A 24,807-nucleotide genomic window follows, 5' to 3' on the forward strand; every position below is an offset into this window, starting at 1 on the left:
CTTCATGGGGAGCACCGGTCACTATTGTTAAGGTAAGATGCCTTACGCCATTACTTTATCGTGATGGTGCCTTGTTGAGAATGCGAGTTTCTCTTCAGTGAATTTAAGTGGGTAACACTTGAACTTTGTGGCAAGGCCACGCGCGATCTTGTATATGCGAGTTTTGTGCATGTACAAGTAGTTTGTGGGTTGAGTGGTCTCCATGACTCTAGGTTCGTATGTTGATTATTAATATGCTTCATAAGTAGTTGGCATGTTAACACCTAGAGTAGTGTAAAGCATGAAATAAGTACGATAAAGTGTGGTAATGTATCAATGTTATTTCACCTTTAGTTGACTCTCGATTTTGCAGATACCAGGGAGATTGAGGTATACCGTTGCATTGAGTTTTGATTTATTATGTTATTGAAATTGAAAATTTTGCAGGTGTACGTGAACTAAGGTACGTTATTATGTGAATGAATATGTTAAATAACATGTATTGGTTGAAATGAACATGATTATGATTTCGTACTGTGAAATGAATATGAATTTATGTTGAGGATGTTGATTATAAATTGTAAGTCTTGTTGAGGCCAGAGACATGGAATAGGACCAAACTCACTCAAGTTTTGTGTGGATTTGAGTATGAGGGGTCTGGTCACCTCTACTGATAGGGTGACTGGTGATCCCAGAGAATCGAATGACGTTTTGTTGTCATTGTGAAGTTTCGAGATTTGACGGTGACTCCTTATTTGGGGGGTGCACTTCTCAAAATGAAAACCGTGCAAGTCGAAAATGAACTCTTGGAAAAGATTAAAGAGGCGCAAGGGCAGAGAGAGTGCCTAAATTATGTGAAGAACCAGGACGGTGTGTCTTGGAATGAGGATGGACTGTTGACCTTTCAGAAGAGGATTGTGGTTCCTCGAGGTCCGTTGACTGTTGAAGTGATGACAGAGGCTCATAAGGGCCAGTTTACTGTCCACCCAGGTGCTACAAAGATGTAGCAGGACCTGAAGAGGAATTATTGGTGGCCGGGCATGAAGAAGGACATAGTTGTGTTTGTGTCTAAGTGTCTGATATGCCAAAAGGTAAAGATAGAACACCAGAAGTCATCTGGTAAACTTCAACCTCTCGAGATTCTGGAATGGAAATGGGATAGCATTTCCATGGACTTCGTTGTGGGTTTGCCGAAGACTCAGGCTGGTTGCGACTCTATCTGGGTCATTGTGGACAGATTGACCAAGTCTGCCCACTTTCTTCCGGTGAAGGTGAGCTTCTCTACTGAGCAGTTGGCCAGACTTTATGTTCGCGAGATCGTGAGACTTCACGGGGTGCCCGAGAGTATCATTAGTGATAGGGACCCGAAGTTCACATCTTGGTTCTGGGAGGCGCTGCAAGAAGCTTTTGGTACGCAGTTGAGACTGAGTACAACCTATCACCCTCAGACTGACGGATAGACTGAGCGGACCATCCAGACATTGGAGGACATGTTGAGGGCTTGCACTTTGGAGCAGGGTTCAGCATGGGATATGTACCTGCTATTGGTTGAATTTTCGTACAACAACAGTTTCCATGCTAGCCTGGGCATGGCACCCTACGAGGCGTTGTATGGTAGGAGGTGTCGGACTCCTACCTGCTGGTCTGAGGTTGGAGACAAGGAGCTTTTTGGCTTGGACTTTGTCCAAGATACCACCCAGCAGATCCAGTTGATCAGAGAAAAACTGAAGCAGGCGCAGAATCGCAAAAAGAGTTACTATGATGTCAAGCATCGTCCACTGAATTTCAGTGAGGGTGAGCACGTGTTTGTGAGACTATCACCTATCACCAGTGTTGGTCGTGCCCTCGGAGTGAGGAAGCTGAGCCCGCGATTCATTTGGCCATACCAGATTCTTGGTAAAGTAGGACCTGTTGCCTACCGGCTTGCCTTGCCTCCGAACTTGGCCTACATCCACGACATGTTTCACGTGTCTCAACTTCGGAAGTACGTAGCGTACCCTTCGCAAGTGGTGCAGCCTGATGATGTGGAGGTTGGGGAGAACTTGAAAACTCCTGTCGGACCACTCAAGATTCTCGATCGCGGCGAGAAGAAGCTGAGGAGCAAGATCATTCCGATGGTCAAAGTGCACGGGACAGGAAGAACTCCTGAGGAGTGTACTTGGGGGCGAGAGGACGAGCTTCTCCGGCAGTATCCCGATTTTCCGCTACAGGTATGTTTATGATTTTGAGGATAAAATCCTTAAAAAGGTGGGGTGAATGTAAGAACCTGCACCGTTAATTAAGGAATTAATTAATTAATTATGAGAAATTAGAAAATAATTCTATAATTGACCCTATTAATTATGAGAAGGCTTAAATAAATATGGTAAGTGAATAATAATGCTGAAAATTGCTTTTCTGACGAAAAGTACAGATACCGGTTTTGCTACCCGGTATAAATGCGTACCGATGAAGTATCCCGTAATATTATAATAAGTGCATGAATATTCCTAGAATAATATGTAGGACTTGTAAAACAAGTTTAAAGTTAATATAATGAGAACTGGTGCCAGAACTGATACTGGCTATGTAAAAGCGCGTACCGAAAAGGTGCTGCGAAAAATAAAATAAAAATATGATAAATCTTAGAAAAATGAGTAGGTTCAGATTCCAAAGTTTGGGATTAAAATGCTAAGTGTAACTATTTTTGTTAATACTGTGAGATTAAACTTAATGTGCCTATAAATAGGCTTGTCACAAAAACCCAGGCTGATTTGGTTGCTTTTCTACGTGAGTTTTGGTGTGCTTCAGCAGCCTTGAGCGTCCTCCTTCGTCACCCTCATTTTCTTCACTTAAAACCTTCAAGTAATCACCTTTGTTCTTTGTTCCTTCACCTAAATAGTGTAGATGAGTGAGAGCAAGCTTGTGAGTGGGTGTGGTCTCACTTTCTGAGTATGTGTGGTTGCTGTTTGGGTGATTAAGGGGCTGTGTTTCTGAGTTGTGAGGGTGAGGCTTTTGTCTTGGCTTTTTGAGCTCCAAGTTGTGAGCTTTGTGGAGAAAAGCACCATCTTGAGGTGTCAAATTCGTGAACCTTAAAAGTCAGAGCTGTGAGACTGTGTTGGAAGCTCCAGGGAGGAGTCTTTTTGTGAGTTTGTGAAGCCTAAGGTATTCCATGATCATAGCCTTTGTGTTTTGATGAGTTTAGCTTGTTTAATCGGTTAAAAAGAGAAACTTTAATCATTTAATTAAAGGAATGTGTTTCTGAGTTCATAATATGCTTATGAATATCTGTTTATGGAGTCATTGGACTCCAAATCACGTTTGGTCCCTTAAAAGTGGGTTTATGCAGATGTCTGTTCGAATTTCTGCATTCTGATGGAGAAGTATTCGAATACTTTTCGGGTAGTATTCGAATACTTGTCCTCTGGTAATCGAATACTCCTTGTTGGAGTATTGGGATACTTTTCTGGGAAGAAAAGTATTCGGATACCTTTGAAGAAGTATTCGAATACTTGAAATTATTCGAATACAGTGGGTTTTGGTATTCGGATACTTGGGGTGTTGGTATTCGAATACCTTGTGGTATTCGAATACTTTAGTCAAAGTAATCGAATACTTTCTGGAGAGCTTGAGTATTCGAATACTAATCGTGTAGTATTCGAATACCTCCTGCAGAAACAACATGAAATGAGTTAAAGTGAGCTAGGAAGCCTTAATCACTTAATGTAATCTTGAGCAATGATTATTGATGATTAATTATTGTATAAACATATTGTGATTGTGCTGTTTGTGGGCCTTGAGCTTGTATGGACTCTTGGCTTGGATTGTTAGCTTGCAAGGTAAGCTTTCGTGTCCTCGGCTTAGCCATTGTTTGTTCCACCATGTCCCATGGGGGATGGTTATATGCATGATGTGTTTTCATGTACTGTTTTATTGAAATGCTTTGGAGTTGTTAAGTGCAAAATGCTTATGATATGTATGTAGTGTTTCGCCTAGCCAGGAAGCCATGGGGTGGTCCTGGGGGCGGGTACATCATGGGCTGGTACTGTGTGGGTAATAGACGTATTCCTGCACTTCTCTGATCAGTAGAATTGTTATAACACACATGACATGATTATCTGCTGCATTGCACTATTTTGGACCTTATACTGTGTAACTGCTTTTGGAACTTATATTGCACTGGTAAGTGAGCTTGGGGTGGAAGATCCTTGAGGACCCCTTGTCTTACTGAGATTTCTTGTTTAGAGATCTCACCCCACGTTTGGGGACGCTTATTTCAGGTTCAGGTAACTTAGGGACGGATGCCTCTAGCGGCAGGAGGCCGGAGCTTAGTTGACTATTTTATGCTATATGCTGACATGACTAGATATTGGATGCTGTTTATGTTTTCTGTCACGCTTATGTTTTATTTATTTATTTGAGACTCTTGTTGGGCGTGTTGCCTTATTTGACGAGCATGGGGTTTGTCCAAGCCGCTTTGATGTTAGTACCTTTTAGCTTGAGTTTTATAAACTATCAGGGTTGTCCGGTCTACGTATTGTAGTTCCGTGACTAGAGACACACTGATGCTATTTATACATTGAGGTATTTCAGTTAGTTGTCTTTTGCAATTTACATACAGGCGATGTTTTATTAAATGAATTAAGTAATTCAACTTGGCTAATGATAATGACGTCATAATTGAAAAGAAAAAGATATTCCGTATTTTTAAATTAAGCGTGGCTTAATACGATGATATGATAATAAACCGGATATATACAGGGTGTTACATTTTATGGTATCAGAGCACTTTCTAGGGAAAAACCTGTATGTATTGCAATAACTTAGGATGTATTGTTGTGAGTCGTGTCTGTGCGTTCTCTCCATTAGGTTTTGTTGTGATGATGCATATGTGACCACATTGCATGGGCCTGATCAACTCACTCTTTGTGTAACTTGTGCAAAATCATGGGACTACCTCGGAGGAACCGAGACACTAGCGGGGATCAACCTGATCCTGTCCTGGCTGCATTGGCTGATATGCAGGCGGCTCGTGTAGCCGACCAGGAGGCCATGAGAATGGCAAACCAGGCTATGCTGGACGCCGTCAGAGAGGCGAACATGAAAGCCACTGAGGATGTTTTAGAGGCAAATCGCCTAGCGAACATGACTATGATGAGGGTCATGTTGGAGGAGATGAGGACTGGTCCTACTGTTGGTCAGTTCGCTCAGCCACCACCTCCACCGCCACCACCACCTCCACCTAGCCTTCAGGACGAGATCTTGAGTCACGTTGAATGTGCCACTCCTCTTACTGGGGTGATGGAACCCTACTTTGAGCTTGCTGAGGATCGCGATGTGATCGATCGTCGGCTTAATGCTTTCCGCAAACATAAGCCACCTTCATTCGATGGGGCACTTGATCCCATTGCTGCTGCAAGATGGCTGCAGGCATTGGAGAAGATCTTCCGGGTTATGCAGTGTACGGACCCGCAGAAGTTGATGTTTGCCACATAGGGCTGGCAATATGGGCCAAACCCGACGGGCCAGCCCGTTTAACCCGCCCAAATTGGCGGGCTGGGTTATGAGTCTCAACCCATTAACCAAATGTAGCCCACCCCGTTTACAAATGGATTAAACGGGTTGATAGGAAAACGGGTCGGGCTGGCCCGATGTGTTAAAAAAAATTAAGATTATTAAAAGTTGAAATGAAAACGGTGACAATCATTTGCGGTTTGCCCTAGATCTAATTTTGGAACGCAGTCGGCAGAGCCACAAAGGCAGAAGGCTGAGGGCAGCGACGAAGAGTAGTCTCCTCTCCTCCATTCTCTTCGAGTTTTTCTTGGTTCAACTCTCTCCTCACTCGTCGCACCATCTCCGACTCCAGTGGCCAACTTGCGGTGAGTTCAATATTTTTTTTTTGGATTTTTTGTATTGGTGAATTGATTGCGTTTCTTCTTCTTCTTACTTTGAATTGGTGAGTTCATATATGTATATGTTTATTTGTTTCAGCCTTGGAAAATTAAATAGCTCATATAATAACTGGTGAGTTCATGAATCCTTAATTTTCTTTTGAAGATTTTTCTTTTTCTTTATGTTGTCTGAAGATTCTTGTCACAATCCCTTGTATTAAGGTCATAATACAAAGAGACTATTTAGTTCAATGGAAGGAGTTGCGTTCATCAGTCCTCTTGTTGAAACTTGAATTAATCATATCAACGGCCACAAGTAGATATTAAGAGGTCGAGTTGCACAAAGAAGAAAGAACGCAAAATGAATTACAGGCTAACATGCTGCTTGTTTTTGATTTTATAATTCATGTCAGGATACTTATATAAATGATGCTCAACTATTGGTAGTTGGCACTTAAATGGCAATTTTCGTCATTGGTATTATTGTTGATCATTAGTTAAAGCAAAAGATGGGTAATTGCTTTTATTTTTTTGGATGCAATTTATTTTACTAAAATGAGCCACCATAAGCTTGTCAAGTTACTGTTTTGAGTGACAATATGATTTTCTTTGTACCATATCTATATCTAGTTTCCCTTAGCTCTATAAGGAACTTGTAGAGATCAGAATGTACAAAGACAAAGCCAGGGAGCTGAGTCTGCAGCTCATGGAGTACTTCAGGAAACCTCCTATTGTAAAAGGAGATCCCTTTGTTTATCTTCTCAACACAGTTTCCTCTTGGTCATTTTCCTCTGCTTGAAGCTAAAGCAATTACAAAAAAGCTAACGAGCCCAAGGACAATAATTATATAGATTAGGTATCAAAGTGTTGTCACTATTTAGAATAATAAAGGCATATAAAAGATGGCTATATAAAACTTCTCCTGCTACCCTCACATGAAAAGAATCATGGATGCACATTCAACTAATCACAAATTTAATGAGCTTGCTTGCATCCCCGTGCTCCCTACCTTTCATGCTTGTCCACTTTCTTGTTTTATATAATTTGCTTAATTCCACTTTGAATATCCAATCTGTTCTCCATTTTGTTGGTTTGCTAATTGATGCTCTAACAGTAGTGATTTGTTAATTAAGTTTTTTCCCCCTCCTTGATAACTATATTAGTTGAATTTTTATTTGGTTGACTATAGTTTTATATTGTCTCTCATCGATATTCTACCCTTTGTGTAGGCCATTCCCATTCCATCTTCCAAAGCAGTTATTGTTGAAAAAGTATTCAATTTAGTTGCCCAAGAGTTGGGATTTAAATTCGTGGCAAAGAAATGTAAGTATTAATATGTTATTGTGCTTATTTAATTAGCTGCTAAGACACTATATGTTATTGTGCTTATTTACATTCAAATTTTGATGGTATACATAATGTATACATTAGCTTTAATGTGATAAGTTTTGATTCTGCTACTGGCTAGCTATTTATTTTTGTGCATTAATTCAATTTTTAAACCTCACTAAAATATATGCCTTTTGTTATCAAAAAAAAAAAAAAATGTATGCCTTTTCTTAATTTTCGTGGCTGCCTTTTATTAAAATATCATCTGGTTGAAACATGATTCTGTTTGAACATGCCTAGTAGTTTAATGATATATATTGTCATTGTTTTTTATAGTTGATTATAAATGGAGGTTAATGAACCTATTGATGTGGAAAGTTGTGAGAATCAAGAAGCTCAATCTGTTGTTGAATCCACAAAGAAGAAGGCAAAAACAGAAACTTCAGATTGTTGGAAGTTTTTTACCAAGATAGGAGTAGCGGATGATGGAATTGAGAGGGAAAAATGTAATGGTTGTAATCAAGAATACAAAGTTGGTGGAAAAAATTATGGAACGTCGCATCTGAAACGCCACATTCTAAAGTGCAAGAATATTAAATTTGAAGATGTGGGTCAAATGATGATAGATATGCAAGGTAAATTGAAAAGTCAGAAAATAGATCAAATGGTATCACGTGAGATGTGTGCCCTTGCAATTATTGAGCATGATTTACCTTTCAATTTCGTTGAGTATGAAAGGATTAGGAAGTGGATAAGTTACTTAAATCCTGATGCAATTACAATTACAAGAAATACTGCTAAGAGCGATGTCTTAATGATTTACATGAGAGAGAATGAGAACTTTAAAGATATAATGACTAGCATTCCAGGATTTGCTTAACTTCTGATTTGTGGACATGTTGTAATACATAGGGTTACATATGTTTAACAGCTCATTTCGTTGATAGGAATTGGAAGTTAAATAGCAAGATTCTTAACTTTTGTCATATGCCTCCTCCTCACACTGGTTTTGAATTATGTCAAAAAAAATTTGATTTATTGAAGGATTGGGGAATAGAGAAGAAGTTATTTTCCATTACTTTGGATAATGCATCTGCGAATGACAATATGGTGAGAAATTTGAAAAGTCAGCTTGGTTTGCAGAAGTTGTTGTTATGTGATGGACAATTTTTTCATGTTCGTTGTTCTGCTCACATTTTGAATCTAATTGTTCAAGAAGGGTTGAAAGTTTCTAGTGATGCCTTGAGCAAAATTAGAGAAAGTTTCAAATATTTAAGGGGCTCGGAAGGCAGAATGAAAGCATTTAAAGAATGCATTGATCAAGTGGGAGGAATTAACACTTCAAAAGGCTTATGCCTAGATGTCCCTACTAGATGGAATTCAACTTATCTGATGCTTGAAAGTGCTCTCATATACCGACGTGTGTTTTCTATTCTTGAATTCAGTGATAAAAATTATAAATATTGTCCTACACTTGATGAATGGGATATAAGAGAAAAAATTATGGGGTTCTTGAAGCCATTTTATGATATTACTGAGTTGATTTCTGGCACATCCTATCCTACTGCCAACTTATACTTTTTGCAAGTTTGGCAAATTCAATGTAGTCTCCAGAACACATTACATGATGATGATGACATTTTAAAGAGCATGGCTGAAAGAATGATGGAAAAATTTGACAAATATTGGGAGGAATATAGTATTGTGCTTGCACTAGGAGCGCTTCTTGACCCACGGATGAAGACTTCTGCTTTGTCTTATTGTTATTCCAAAGTTAATCCATTGACAAGTGAAGCAAAAGTAGAAGAAATAAAGAAAAATGCATACAATCTCTTTGACAATTATGCATGTCACATTCCTCCCTCTTCAAATGCTCAAAGTCAAAGTCTCAGTGATGTTACAAGTGCATCTTCAAGTAGGTCAATATCAAAAGAGAAGAAGGGATTTTCAGAAATCATGCTCCAAGTAAGTTTATTTTAATTTGAAATAATAATTTATTTACTTACATTGCATTTTTTAAAAACTTATATTTTTATGTGTTTAACTTGTCAAATATGGTAGGAATTGAAAAGCACAATCAGCCCTTCAATGCAGCAAAGATTGGAAAATCTCAACTTGATGTTTATCTGGAAGAGGAGAATTTGGAGTTTGATGATGATACATTTGATATATTACAATGGTGGAAGGGGAAAGCTAAACGTCTTCCAAATCTATCACTAATGGCTCGTGACTTAAGCATTCCTATTACCACTGTTGCATCTGAATCTGCATTCAGCATTGGGTCTCGGATCCTTAATAAATACAAAAGCAGTCTCTTACCTGAATGTGTTGAAGCTTTGCTTTGTACCCGTAATTGGCAGAATGGTTTTTCCGGGACTGGTAATTTATTTAATTTGAATTCATTTTATATTGAACCATACTTGTTTGTAAAATTAATTATTATTATTTTTCAATTATTATTTATATAGATGAAGGTGCCTCTGATGAGAAGATTGATGAATGATGACGATGACAGTTAATGTTTTGTTGGAGCTTCTTCAAAGCAATGAATCAAAAATTAGTATGTGATTTTTTTTTTCAATTTGAATGGACATTTGTGTGTATTGCAGTTAAACTTGATAACTAGTTTCATGAATTAATATTTTTATTTTATTTTTTGGGTTGGGTTGGCTTGTAGAATCAATTTTAAGCAGAATTTGTACGATGCTTTGATTCCTACATTTTATGTAGTTTTTTTGTGATTTTTATGCAGATTTTTTATTTATTTTTTTTAATTTTATGAGTTTTTTTATTTTGGGCGGGCTGGCCCGCAACCCGCCAGCCCATTCATAAAACGAGGTGGGTTGCTTAGTTTGGCCCATTTTATCAAAACGGGGCGGGCTGACCGGGCCCATTTTGGGCGGGCCGAGCCAGCCCGTATTGCCATCCCTATCGCCACATACATGCTGGAGGGCGACGCACACGAGTGGTGGATGAACACCTCTCAGGCATATGAGATGCATGGTTATATTATGACGTGGCCGTTCTTTGAGGACTGCTTTTTGGGCAGATACTTTCCCTATGATGCGCAGGAGATGAAGCAGGGGGAGTTTGATAGATTGGTGCAGGGCTCGATGTCTGTTGACGAGTACCTGGCCAAGTTTAACGAACTTGTGAAGTTCGCCCACTTTCGGATGGATGTGCCCACTCCGACCTTTTTGGCTGCTAAGTTTCGCAGAGGACATAATGAGGTGATTGCAGAGCATATTGCTGGAGCTGCATCGAGAGATTTTGGTACACTGGTACAACTGTGTAAGGACATTGAGGATGTCTGCATTACGAGTAAGGCCAAGAGGGCCAAGATTGCTGAGACGAAGGGAACTAGTAGTTCCACTTCCTGGAAAGACAGGAAGTTTGCTGGAAAGGGAAACAGGAAGCAGTTGGCGGCTAGGCAAGCGCCAAATCAGTTCAAGAGGACTACGACTCAGGGGAGTACAACGAGACCTCCTACTCCCAGATGCACGGGATGTGGGAAGGTCCATCTGGGGCCGTGTGCTACCGGTCAGACTATATGTTTCCAGTGTGGCAAGGAGGGCCACTATGCTAGAGAGTGTCCGTCGTCGACGGTGAGAGCTGCAGCGATTCAGACAGTTCCGTTACAGATTGTTCCTTTGACTGCTACAGCAGCACCCGTTGTGTCACCAGCCACTGGGCGTGTGTACACTTTGGATCGTCAGTTGTCGGACCGAGCTCCGAACCTTGTCAGAGGTACTGTTTCCTTTGGTGGATTACTGTTGATATTTTGTTTGATTCCGGGGCTACGCATTCTTTTGTTGCAACCGTGATTGTTGTTCGCCTCTCTGACGGCGTCCAGATAGCCTGGTTTGCCATTCTCATGGCCTCCTGGTCGGCTACACGAGCCGCCTGCATATCAGCCAATGCAGCCAGGACAGGATCAGGTTGATCCCCGCTAGTGTCTCGGTTCCTCCGAGGTAGTACCATGACTCTGCACAAGTTACACAAAGAGTGAGTTGATCAGGCCCACGCAATGTGGTCACATATGCATCATCATAACAAAACCTAATGGAGAGAACGCACAGACATGACTCACAACAATACATCCTAAGTTATTCAATACGTACAGGTTTTTCCCTAGAAAGTGCTCTGATACCACTTTTAACGCCCGACCGCTTCAAGAATCAATGACTATCCCCACATATTAACACGAGACTTTCCAGTGTGCTTTTTCCTCACTCGCACACTTCCTGGGAAAACTTCCCAGGAGGTCACCCATCCCAGAATTGCTCCAAGTCAAGCACGCTTCCGTTCCGGGCTACCGAAAAGAAGATGCATCTTGTTAGTATAGGTAGTACCAATTAATTCTTATAAGTCATTCCCAACTGTACCATCCCATACCAGCACAGTCTTTGGAATCCCTCTCTTTCGGGTGTTGATTCGATTCATTCATGTACCCCCGTCGCTGGAAGCCTGCCAGGAGCCGCTCCTTATCTATGCCCTTTCGCACCGGCGATCACTCCCCGCCCTCGTCAGCGCTCGGGATGTTACATGCCTACCAGCTTCCGCCTGGTTCGTCCTCGAACCACACCGTACTAGAAGAGAGGCCCTGCTCTGATACCATAAAATGTAATACCCCGTATATATCTGATTTGTTATCATATCATCGTATTAAGCCACGCTTAATTTAAAAATGCGAAATATCTTTTTCTTTTCAATTATGACGTCATTATCATTAGCAAAGTTGAATTACTTAATTCATTTCAAAAAACATCGCCTGTATGTACATTGCAAAAGACAGCTAACTGAAATACCTCAATGTATAAATAGCATAAATGTGTCTCTAGTCACGAAATTACAACACGTAGACCGGACAACCCTGATAGTTTATACAACTCAAGTTCCAAAATAGTGCAATGCAGCAAATAATCATGTCATGTGTGTTATAACAATTCTACTGATCAGAGAAGTGCAAGAATACGTCTATTACCCACACAGTACCAGCCCATGCTGTACCCGGCCCCAGGACCACCCCATGGCTTCCTGGCTAGGCGAAACACCACATACATATTATAAGCATTTTGCACTTAACAGCTCCATAACTTTTCAATAAAACAGTACATGAAAACACATCATGCATATAACCATCCCCCCCATGGGACATGGTGGAACAAACAATGGCTAAGCCGATGACACGAAAGCTTACCTTGCAAGCTAATAATCCAAGCCAAGAGTCCACACAAGCTCAAGGCCCACAAACAACACAATCACAATCTGTTTATACAATAATTAATCATCAATAATCATTGCTCAAGATTACATTAAGTGATTAAGGCTTCCTAACTTATTTTAACTCATTTCATGTTGTTTCTGCAAGAGGTATTCGAATACTACACGATTAGTATTTATATATATATATATATATATATATATATATATATATATATATATATATATATATATATATATAAGGGACATGATATACTTACCACAAAAAAAGTTTACCACTTTTACAACTAACCTAATCTCCGTTGATTTCTGTCAATCTAACGGTTATAATTTATTGTATCGCATTTATTAGTTATTTATTAATTCTCAATAAATTCAATAAATTATAACCGTTAGATTGACGGAAGTCAACGGAGATTAGGTTGATTGTAAATGTGGTAAACTTTTTTATGGTAAGTATATCCTTTATATATATATATATATATATATATATATATATATATATATATATATATATATATATATATATATATATATATATATATATATATATATGTAGTGTACTTTATAATAGTGAAAATAAGACTATCATAATGGACCGGATATGTTCCATTCTTAATTAGCCCTTTTATCCTGATATTTATTTATTTATTTATTTTGGTAAATCCTGATATTTACATCTTAAAAAGAATTTTAAGAATATAATTTTATGCTATTTTAAATAAAATGATCCTACTTTAATATATATAAATATATATATATATATATATATATATATATATATTTGTTAAACTTTTATCTACTTACCTCCACAAAACAAGGAGAGAGAAAGAAAAAATATTATGAGAGAAAATATGTATCAAAATATTATAATTTCCAAACTTGTGTTTTTTAAAGTTTAAAATAATTTTCTCTTAAATAATTTTTTTAATTTTTATTTTAAATAATTTTTTAATTTATATTCTAAATAAATTTTTAATTTATACTTAAAATATAGAGAAAATTGTGTGTATTTTAAAGTATGTAAAGTTGTGACATTTTAAGAAAGAGATAGATAAAGGAGGAGAGAGAGTTGACAAAAAAAAATAAAGGTATGGGTCCCACCTCTTTATGTGAGAGAGAAAGGAGATAAGTTATGTCATTTAAAAGGATAAACACTCTTTCCTAAAATATATTTTTAATTATAAATTTTTCTTTTAAAACTGTCTTCCGGCAAAGACAGGAACATTAAAGTCCTCGCTGTTCGCTTCTCTCTCTCTCTCTCACTCGCGGCTTTGAGGTTCATAGCGGGGTCACTAGAAGGTACTGTTCTTGTCACTCTCCTATCTGGATCCCCAAATCTAGGACTTCTACTTCTCTGCAAAATTTGTCGAATCAGTGCCTTTTTTTTTTGTTTCGTTATCAAATCTAGATTTGGAAGCTCAGTCTTCGTTTACTTCCATCTTTGACCTCGTATTTTGCTCACTTCACTGTGCTGATTGTAATAAATTCCTTCTCGTATTTGTGAATGCGTACTTTGGGTCTTTGAATGCTTTTCTTGATCTTAGTTATTTTGTTTAATTTTCAGCAGTTATGCCCATTTTTTCTTTTAAGATGTGAAGAAGGATGTTTGTTTTGTTCCATGTCTGTGTTCTATTTATTGAGTTTGAACTTGAGTGGCTACCTTCCCGTTTCGGTTTCAGATTTGTGATAGCATCTAGCAGTGATTGTTATGTTAACTTTAATTTTGTGGGGGTTGCATGAAATTGACTTTATTGTGAGGCTAGATATATTGACTTCAACTCTTGTGTGTCATGAATGTGCTTTTCAGTGTATATTAATTCTCATTTCAGATTTAAATTTTTTAATAAATTCTTGAATTTCTATTTTGGGTAGAGAAATGAGTCAAATGAGGGGAACCGTATTCTCAGCGGCCCCAGATTCTTGAAATTCGATTATAAGATTTGGGAGACATTTTATTTGTTTTATGTGTGTGATAGTTAGAAATGTCTATTTTATTTGTTCAATTGCCTGTGTGCTATGTCCTTTTTTCTTGATGTATATTTGTATTGATTTACTCCTTTAATCAGTCTATGCTGCATTTATTTAGGTTTCAAAAGATGGACAACATGCACAGCTTCTGGCAATTGGGTGATGAGCTTCGTGGACACTCTAAAGCATCAGAGGATCACAAATGGTTAATGGTTGCTTCTAAATTGGCTGAGCAGACAAGATTGAAGGGGGAGCGTATGAATAACCTTGATCTTTCAAAGGGCCTCATTGAATCAAGGTCAAGGGATAAATTTGGGTTCCAGGAAGAGAACAAATTTGACACTCTTAACTTAAGCATGTTAAACCTGGACTCTAAAATTACTGAAAATGTGAGCAAAAACTCGCTTCGAAATGGTGTTTACAATATTAATGCAGTGTACCAGAAAAACAATGCAAACCTGGTGAGTAACATGAACAGTAACAAGTATGCTGTTAATATTCAGCACAACAAAGAGTCCAACAACAATAACAACAACAACAATGAAAGCAACAACTCAAATGCAGCTGACAAAAGGTTTAAGACCTTGCCTGTAGCAGAGACACTTCCACGAAATGAGGTGCTTGGAGGATACATCTTTGTCTGTAATAATGACACCATGCAGGAAGACTTAAAACGTCAGCTATTTGGTGTGTGCACATGAAGTGTAATCTATTTTTCTATCTTGAAGATTGTTAATCAAATGCATTTTGAGGTTTGACACTTCCAATTTTTTTTGGTAGGTTTGCCTCCAAGGTATCGCGATTCTGTTCGGGCAATAACACCAGGGTTGCCTCTATTTCTGTATAACTATACCACTCATCAGCTGCATGGCATTTTTGAGGTTGGCTATTCTTAGTTTCTCTTGAATACAGTTAATTATGTTGTGAACCAGACTCTGGTGGAAAGTACTGTATTTTATGGCTATGAAGGATCAAAATTATGTCCTTTGTTTACATGATATTTGTAAGAAATGAGGCTAACTACAATTCGTCAGGGGGAGCCACTACACTTGAGAACATTTGGGTGCTATGATAATTTATGTGGCCCAAGAACTAGTGTGCTGTGCCAAACAGATTTTATAGGCATGGAAATATCATCTCTATATTGGAAATTACGAATATTCTTCTGTCACCGTTACTTATACAATTAGAGGGGGGTGAAATGTTTTGGAATTTATTGAGTCGCTAGTGAGGGATACCTAATTCTTAGTATGGAAATGACTTTGTTCAAATTTGGTCTCTATTGTTTTTGTTTTTCTCCATTACATGGGTATGCTCTTCTGATTAGATATTGGGAATCTTATATCTTTAAAGAGATGTAGATACTTTCTTTTCTAGCCTCCTTTATTATTATTATTATTATTATTTACTAACAGAAACATCAATTCAAATAACTTGAGTGAGGTTGAAAAAGGAAAAAAAGTTGATGATAGACGAAATGAATTTTTTTTGATTCGCTTACTTTTTAAGTCCTTTGATGCAGGCAGCAAGTTTTGGGGGCTCTAACATAGATCCAACTGCATGGGAGGATAAAAAATGCAAAGGCGAGTCAAGGTTTCCAGCTCAGGTAGAAACTAGGATTTTGGAATAGGAGAGTCCATATATTAATTTGTCTGTAAGATGTTGAATGAATGATATTTTGTTCCTCATCTACGTACGTAGGTAAGAATCCATGTCAGGAAACTTTGCAATGCATTGGAAGAAGATGCATTCAGGCCAGTATTGCATCATTACGATGGTCCAAAGTTTCGCCTTGAGCTGTCAGTTCCAGAGGTATGATGGAATATTGCTGTTTTCATCTGGAAGGAAAAAAAATATTTTTTGGATATTGATTTCTCACCGTATGTTTCTGTCTCTCCCTCATTCTCTTGTTGATGGGGGTGGGATTTATGATTTGATTTTGCAGACCCTGGATTTGTTGGACCTATGTGAGCAAGCTGGTTCGGCAGCATAAGCAAACAACGGAATATCCAAAATAGTAGGTAGGTTTTGGTGTGCCAACTGTGTGCTTTTGCCAGATTTTCCATGGAAAGCGTAAGCTTGGAAAAGTAGTTTGTTTGGCAAATCATTTTGGAGGAAGTGTTGAGAGTTTGAGACCCTTCTCTGAATAAATGTTGTGTTGTCCACGAAGATGCTTTGTAGCTGTTGCATGACATTTATAAGTACAGCTTCTCTATAACATCATAGAGACGACTGTTTGTACTTGTAAAGCATTATGCATTTCTGTTAAACCAAAAAAGAAAATAAATAAATAAATTTAAGTCACTAGGAGTGGAGTAGATTAGTGCTGAGGGACTTGGGTACTTTGAGGTTATAGGTTCAAACTATCATTGAATCTCAAAAAAAAAAAAAAAATTGCAAAAGCTTTATTGTGTTTCTAAACTATTTATTGAGTTGGCCGAAGTTATCTTTTGTTTAATCTCCAGTCAAAATTCAAAATCACAGAAAGAATTTGAAGAGTATGATTGGAATCAAATATTATAAGAATTGATTTGGTTTAATGTGGGATCCATCATTTTTAAAAAATAAAAATGAATCACAACTTGGAAAAGTGAAATTTGTCATGCAACATGACATATATGCTTTTTTTTTTTTTTTTTTTTTTATGTATGTAACTTCATTTAAAATGTAACTATTCATCAAGAAGAAAATAAGATTTCTTTCTCATTTTATAAATTTAACACAAATGACAAGCAACATTATTGGACTAATTTATTTCACCGCAGCAATCCTGTGTCAATACTGTTTTAACTTCTTTAATCACTTAAGAAAGATGTGTAAATTATTCTAACAGAATCATAAATTCTAATAATTTTGCCATTCTTTTTATAAGTCAGGAAATCAAAATGAAATTTTTTATAAAATTGAAATAAAAATAAAATGTAAGTTAAATGAATAAAGGCTCTTTTTTAATTTAAACTTCAATAAAATAACGTAATTAAATAAAACAAATGCCAAAATTTAAATAAAATAACAAGGACATTGATTGTATTACCCCTTTTATGAGAACAATTTACCTAAATGTCACAATTGAAAAAATATACCACACTGTCATGGTACCATAGTCGCTGAAATACTCAGCTACTATGGACAGGACATGTGGCACTTCCCCGGTGGCTGGAAAAGACTAGTAGGCCTAGTTGTCCAAAGTAGCTACTTTATGTAGCAACTTTGGGTTGGGTGAGTCGCGCGTCACTCATTTGATCAAAGTAGCCATGGTATGTAGCAACTATAGTGTACTTTTTCTGAAATGGCAGGCCTATGAATCAAAGTCGTTGGGTAAGGAAGCTAATTGGGCCTACTACAGGTGGTGTAGAAATTTTGCAGGACCAGTGATAGTATTATAAAGCGACTTACAAACATACCAAAATTGTTCAGTGATATCTATGTTATTTTCGTCCGTAAGAAGCCTTTCTATTTCCAGTAGTGTCATAAGAAGCTATTTTTTTACTGTTCTCGGTGTTGTTTTGTTCTCTAATGAGAATGTTTTCTATTTTCGGTATCTTCAATGGAAGTGGTGGTTACATATTAAAATTTTAACCTCTTTCTAGTTATTTCCTTTTTCATCTAATTTCATATTAGGAATTTGTATTTCTCCCACGTGTTTTTTTCCTTCGTCATTCTGAAATTTCCAGTTCTCTGTCATATCACTTTCCTTTTTTGTTTGGGTACATATTTTAATTTTTATCCGTGTTATTTTCCTGGCTCTGTTATTTTTTAAAATGGGTGACGAAAATGATTCAATTGTTGCTATTTTATTTTATAATGGAAGGAGATATTTTGGTACTAGTGGTCAAGTTTTTGAAAGAGACACAAAAAGGTTTCGCATGAACTCTCGATGTAGTTTTCATGATTTGAAGAAGATAATATACAAGAAGTTGAGATTACAACGGGGCCAACATCTGTCTCGGTTGACTGCGAGATGCACTTCTGGTAGAGAGAGTTGGGTTACTGCGGAGATTGTCGAGGATGAAGATGTCGCACTAGTAGTAGATGCATTTAAAAATGACACAAACTCGACATTTATTGAAATGTATGCGAAAGTTGACTCTGGTGGACAGTCTAGCAGTCAACATTCTCTCCCTTCCATTCACTCAATCAACATGAACAACCAATAAGTGTACACTAACCTCATGGTTGCGCAGCCTCACAACCTCATAGAAGCCAGCCTGTCTCAAATACGGCACACTTTCATCAAGAATATTATGGGGATCATGCGTGCATGCATGTCTAACACCCCAATTGCAATGCTCCACGCCATTCCACACATAAGTGAATATGTATTTCTCCTACAAAGTCATGAGAATGCGGTCAACAGGTCCTGGGGTAATCTGGCAATGAGGTGATCCCGGAAAGCCAGGAAGTGTTCCGCATTGATGTGACTGTTAGTATAGTTGAGTTGAATTATATAAATGCACCAATAAGAAACATTGGAAATGCTAATAGAACAGGGTCAGCAGGTGGTAGGTTATCATTACTGCATGGATCATATGGGCGGATTCTCTGATCGGTGGGTCATTACATCTGGGGCCCTGAGGACAGCAAGAGCTCGAGCGGTTAAAACCTGTGAATGTTGTTACCCACTGTATTGAGAGAGTTCTTCCATGTGATTAACGCAAAATATGAGGTCAGATATTTGTAAATGAACAATAATATGTCAGATTTGGATATAGGAGGTGATACATAGTGTGTAAGAATTTAGAAATGTGACAGTGAAGCACTATTGTGGGTGTAAAGTAAGTTCGAGGAAATAATATCGGCTCCAAGTGAGGTAGTAAGTGTGTTGGAATTCTCGCCTTACGATAAAGGAGATAATAATGTGATTTAATGTTGACGGATGGAGTAAGTGTCCTTCTAGGAAGGCTAGTGATGATCAAGAGTTTAGGTTAAAACGGTGAATTATAAGCCCTTATAAAAGGTAAACTGTGATGGAATCAAGCACGTATGTGTAATAATAGTTGGAAACTAGAGTTGCGATCGGTTGCCTAAAAGTTGATAGCTTGGTTGTACTGATATAGTGGATTGAGGAGCGTTATATATATAATCGCATATGCCACTTATGGTGGAAAGTGTGTGGAAGATGCACAATGTTAATGTTGTTTTGGTTAAGTATTAATGAGGTATGGCTGAGTGTTTGTGGTAGCTTTGAATATTCCGAGAGAATGATATACCAATCGGTGGGGAATTGTATAAGTAGTGGCAATGATGGATTTAGTTTTATGTGACTTGATAATTAAGTTTCAAAGATTCCTATAGGATGAGACTTGCATGTGAGAGACATGGCATTTTAAGGGTCCATCAGTTAGTAGTGAAATGGGTTTGGAAAATGATTCGTCCCAAGGAGGTTGGTAAAACTGTAAGGTGATATTATTTTGAGTTTGACATCCAGGATTAAATGACGATGATTACAAAAAAGTAGTATAAATAAGTGGAACATATGGTTAAGTTGCAACATCGGAGTGGAATGAAAGTTGAAAATAGTTAGTGGGAGAAAATATTAAGCATGAGGCCTTGATGTGGAGGTCATTGATGAGTGTTGTGTTTAGACTATGAGAGGTCTAAGTGTGGAGTTGAGCTGAATGAGTTGATAAAGTTAAGATGGTTAAGTTAATAAAGAGGGTAACAATGAGTGTAAATTAAGAATATGAGTTTGTAGATGGAAAAAATTCAGGAGTGTGTTTGTGGTTAAAGGACCATAAATGGTTAATCGGAAACATAAACTATTGTGAGGATTGTTAGTTTCGTATCACAAAGAGAAAGATATAGTCGTGAGTACCTAAGAAGAGGTGAAGACACGTGACAAGGAAAATAAAGTATATGAGTATAGAATTTAATGTGAGTCGGAATTGTAGGACACAACAAATTGCCTTTGGAACTAGAAAGTATGTGCTTGGGTGAAAGCCAAGAAAGCAACGAAATGGTATGGGTAGTAACATCAGTGAAAAAGACTGGTACAAAAGAGATGTCAGGTATGGTTGAAACAGTGAGGACAACGAAAAGAGTTAAGTACTAAAGAACATGTGAGTTGGAAATACTCCAGGAATAACTAGTGAATGTGCATGAGAACGGTTAGATCCTAGTATGGAGACGATTACATGCTTTTGGGAACGACATTGGGTCAGAAAGATAGATAGAAATGAGAATGAGGTGAATTGATACCAATAAATCTGTAATATGGTTATGTTATTACCTAAAAATTAGCGAAAGTGAAACGATAAACCAGAGAAAGTGTAAAGTATTGTGAATTAAAAGGTCACAGAACCATGAAAGACGAGTAATTGTGAAGGGTCAAAGGATAATGATTATCACGAAAAGGAGACTATGTTTATGGTAAAAGTAAAATGGTAAAGATACACACTTGAGGTTGCTACTTGGGAACAGGAAGATGAGGTTCTCCGGCTGTATCCTGAGTTAGCGGACGAGCATGAGTTAATTTTGCGGACAAAATTCTAAAAGGTGGGGTGAATATAACACCTCACATTTCTAAATCAAATATTAAAATATTAAGTGAGCAATTACGTGAAGGATTAGTCAAAAAATCCTGAAGATTAGGCCAAAATACAAAGAAAGGGAAAAATTGTAATTAGCCATGCACACAACCCTAGGAAGATAAAAATTGAGTAGAAGGTCTCAGATGATAAAAATAACCCTGGAAATGGATCCAGAACGAAAAATTGAGTGGATAGGAAGGTTTCAGAAAAATCAGTGAATAATGTTTTTCGCGGGAAAAAAACCGCGGTACAATTGCACCGTAAAATGTGCCAGTTGAATTTTGAGCTCTAGGTTTCAAATATGAGTTATAAATGGTCTATAAAACCAGGAATTATGATTTCTGATAATATTTGATGGAATTAAGTCAGTTTGGGGAAGCGTGTCAACGGCGCGCGCAATAGCTTAAAACAGTGTTTTTTCCAAACGACCGGAAAAATCCGGATTCATCTGACCAAGTATAATTAAAGGAGAATAGTTAATGTTAAAAATTAGAGTTTTTAAATAGGTTTTGAATTTACGGACGTTTAGTGAAAGTTTAGACGCGTTTTAAATCACATGAGGTGGCGTGGGACCCACCCCACTTAAAAATCCACTTATCCACCTCATCACCACTATTCATCATCACTCTCTTCCTTCTCCTTCAGCTGAAACCCGCGCCATCCCCCTCTCCTTCACCAAGTTTTCTTCAAAACTTTCTCCCTCCATTAAACACTCATCCAAGCACCAAATCCAACAAAGTTTGACTTGAATTTTGTTGGAAATTGTCTTCCAAAGCCATTGGTGCTATCCTTGAACCGTGAAAGTGACTAGTTTTTGAGATCTTTCCCCTCAAAGGCCGTGGCTCACATTGGAGTTAGGGTGTTCTTGGAGCTTCCAAGTGCTCCAATGGTAGAGTATGTGTAGGAAGAGCCCATTGCCTAGCTTTTGAGTAAGTTTCTATACCTATTGGTTGTTTGATCATGAGATTGGTTTATTGAACCCTAAAGCTTTGATTGATGATATGTTGTGTTAGAGAGCTCAACTAGAAAATATGTATTAGATGATAATGCCTTAGAATGATGTATTAAAGCTAGAATTGCAATGAAAATTTTAGGTGAAAAATGTTGAATTTTAACTTAGAAGAATTTTGGTGATCATGACTTTGAAGTTTGGAATTTTGTTGGGAATTAATTAATGAGTTGTTGTATGATTATATGATGATATAATAGGATTGTATGAGGTGAGAAAGGGTTAAAATTGATTGAAAATCCCTTGGAGTACTATAGGTTGCCGTTCGGCCATTAAGTGAAAAAGAGGGGAATTGATGTTGAAAAATTATTTGGATGATTTTTTGTGTAATTATATGGTGATTAGATGGGTTGTGTGGTGGTTGGAAAGTGTTAGAATCAATGGAAAATAATAACTTGTGTTTAGGGACATAAATGAACCTAGAGTGAATTATTTAGCAAAACATTGAGTAAAAGACGTAAAACGGAAAAACGACACTTGAATTGGCCTCTTGGCAACCTAAGGAAGAATAATAAAATGAGAAAGAAAATTTAGAAAAATAAATCCTAAAATAACACTTCAAGGGCCGAACCATCATGGTGATGGGAAGGATTTTTGTGTTTTTTTCGCGTTTTGACGTAAATTGACGTATACTGACGGCTGTACATGGTTGTATAGGTTGTCGTACGTCGACTTGAATCTTGAACAGTGAAACAGTGAATTGTCCTTGGTCCTGGACCAAGTGGATTGAGGTAAGTGATTGTATTATGTATGTGAAATTGAGAATTGGCATGCATTTTGTGAACTTTGAGTAAGTGGGAACGTCCTATGTGTAGGCGTTCTGTTGAGTAGCAGACTTGGAACTTAAGCTGCTGCGGAGCTAAGTGAGAAAACTATTTAAGGTAACCTCTTGGTACTGTGGCTTGTTCCCCTTTTCTGTTCCACCTTGCCAGTTGATGGCAACGGTAAGAAGTGTATATGAGTAGTGTAGAACACATGAGCATGCATGCATTATTACAGTGGGTACTTATGTACCGAGTCTCTGGCCAGTAGACAGTTTTTAGCCTTCGGGCAATTTCAGACTTCCACTGGATAGGTCTCCGAGAGGGAGTTCTAGTTGACCGAGGGTCATGGTGTGTGATCCGGGTTTGTGGACCCTAGAGTGATGAAGTTGAACTTCTGTTTTAATTAAACTAAGTCAGAATCAAGTGATTAAGGACTTATGGCTTGGTATAGAGCCTTAAGACGTTAAACGTATGGAAAGACGTTGTCTTTAATTTGTATGCATGTGGTACATGTTATTGATTTATATTTGGTCCATATCAGATTGTGATCTGCCGTGATTGGACTTTGAGCTTGTGGCATTGGATAGCTAGCTTAGAGGTAAGCTTTCGTGTCCTCGGTTTAGCCATGTTGTGGTTCCACCATGTCCCATGGGGGTATGGTTTATGCATGCTGTGTACATGCTTTTGGATATTTGATATGTTGATTGAACTTTACATGTAATGGCTTTTAATATGCATGTGTTGTTTCATCTTGACGGGAAGCCTGAGTATGTAGCGCCATACAAGACGGTGTACCGGGATGAATGCAAGTGGTACTTGCACGGTGTGTAGGTGATAGACGTATACCTGCACTGTCTCTGGCCAGTAGATTAGAATTGACACACATGGCATGATTATCTGCTGCATTGCATCGTTTTAGAAATGATAAATGATATACTGCTTTTGGACTTATATTGCACATGTAAGTGAGCTTGGGGTGGAAAATCCTTGAGGACTCACTGACTTGCTAAGATTTCTAGATTAGAGATCTTACCCCACCTTTGGAGAATGCTTATTTCAGGATCAGATAGTATGGGTACTGATGCCTCAGGCGGTAGGAGGCAGGAGCTTAGCTGATTATGTTTTACTGCTTTATGTTAGCATGACTGGATTTGGATGCTGTTTATGTTTTCCGCTATTTATGATATGTTGTTGTTGAGACTGATGTTGGGCATGTTGCCTTATTTGAGTGAGCATGGGGATTGTCCATGACACTTTCTGTTAGTACTTTTAGATTGGAGTTGTATAAACTGTTAGATGGTTTGGTCTACATTGTTGTAGTTCCGTGACTAGAGCCACATTTATATGATCTATGTTATGGGGTATTTCAGTTAGCTGTTTTATTGCAATTACATACAAGCGATGTTTTATTAATTGATTATTAAGCAAGTTGGTAATGTTAATGGCATCATAATTGAAAAGAAAAAAGAAATTCCGCATTTTTAATTAAGCGCAGCTTAATACGATATTATGATAACATTACCGGATATATACAGGGTGTTACAAACTCGGTCCCAATCGTGACAAGTTGTCTGCCAAATCCCACAAATGTGTGTTCCTCGGTTACACCCGGACACAAAAAGGTTATCGGTGTTACTCTCCTAGTCTCCATCGTTCTTTTGTCTCGGCGGATGTTACTTTCTTTGAGTCTTTGCCATTTTTTGGCTCCACCTCCGTTCCCGATGACTCTGTTGATACTCAACTACCTTTACTTTCTGTTCCAATTCAATATGTTCCGGCACCAGATTCTACACCACCACCGCCTACACCAGATTCCACACCACCACCGCCTATTGTCACTTCTCCATATGTCCCAGCACCAGATCCTCCTCTCCAGATTTATCATCGTCGGCCATATCCACCCATACCCCAAGACATTGATGAGGTTCCTATGGACTCAGATCTGCCGTCATCAACTCCTGCGGTTTCGGTCCCGCCCTCTGAAATTGACCTACCCATTGCTCTCCGAAAAAGTACTCGTAATATTCGTCCTCCACCCAGGTATTCAATAAATATGAGTTATCATCGCCTTTCTCCATCACTTTTTGCTTGTCTTTCTTCTTTGTCTTCTGTATCTGTTCCTAAGACTACAG

At 38.0% G+C, this 24,807-nt stretch overlaps 2 protein-coding genes across 2 annotated transcripts; both read left to right on the forward strand.

The window, feature by feature from the left end:
- Positions 1-8,285: 8,285 nt before the first annotated feature.
- On the forward strand, positions 8,286-9,804 carry LOC133311104 (zinc finger BED domain-containing protein RICESLEEPER 2-like). Its single transcript, XM_061512122.1, has 3 exons — positions 8,286-9,093; positions 9,240-9,557; positions 9,788-9,804. The coding sequence occupies exons 1-3, from the start codon at positions 8,286-8,288 to the stop codon at positions 9,802-9,804; spliced, it is 1,143 nt and encodes a 380-aa protein (XP_061368106.1).
- A 3,818-nt stretch (positions 9,805-13,622) lies between these two features.
- On the forward strand, positions 13,623-16,792 carry LOC133311114 (B2 protein). Its single transcript, XM_061512131.1, has 6 exons — positions 13,623-13,703; positions 14,491-15,059; positions 15,153-15,253; positions 15,895-15,978; positions 16,074-16,184; positions 16,318-16,792. The coding sequence occupies exons 2-6, from the start codon at positions 14,501-14,503 to the stop codon at positions 16,363-16,365; spliced, it is 903 nt and encodes a 300-aa protein (XP_061368115.1). The 5' UTR covers positions 13,623-13,703; positions 14,491-14,500; the 3' UTR covers positions 16,366-16,792.
- The last annotated feature ends 8,015 nt before the right edge of the window (positions 16,793-24,807 follow it).

The sequence above is a fragment of the Gastrolobium bilobum genome, unplaced genomic scaffold (genome assembly GCF_033153095.1).
Source record: "Gastrolobium bilobum isolate Gb01-03AN ecotype WA unplaced genomic scaffold, APGP_CSIRO_Gbil_v1 utg2457, whole genome shotgun sequence".
Taxonomy (NCBI): Eukaryota; Viridiplantae; Streptophyta; class Magnoliopsida; order Fabales; family Fabaceae; genus Gastrolobium; species Gastrolobium bilobum.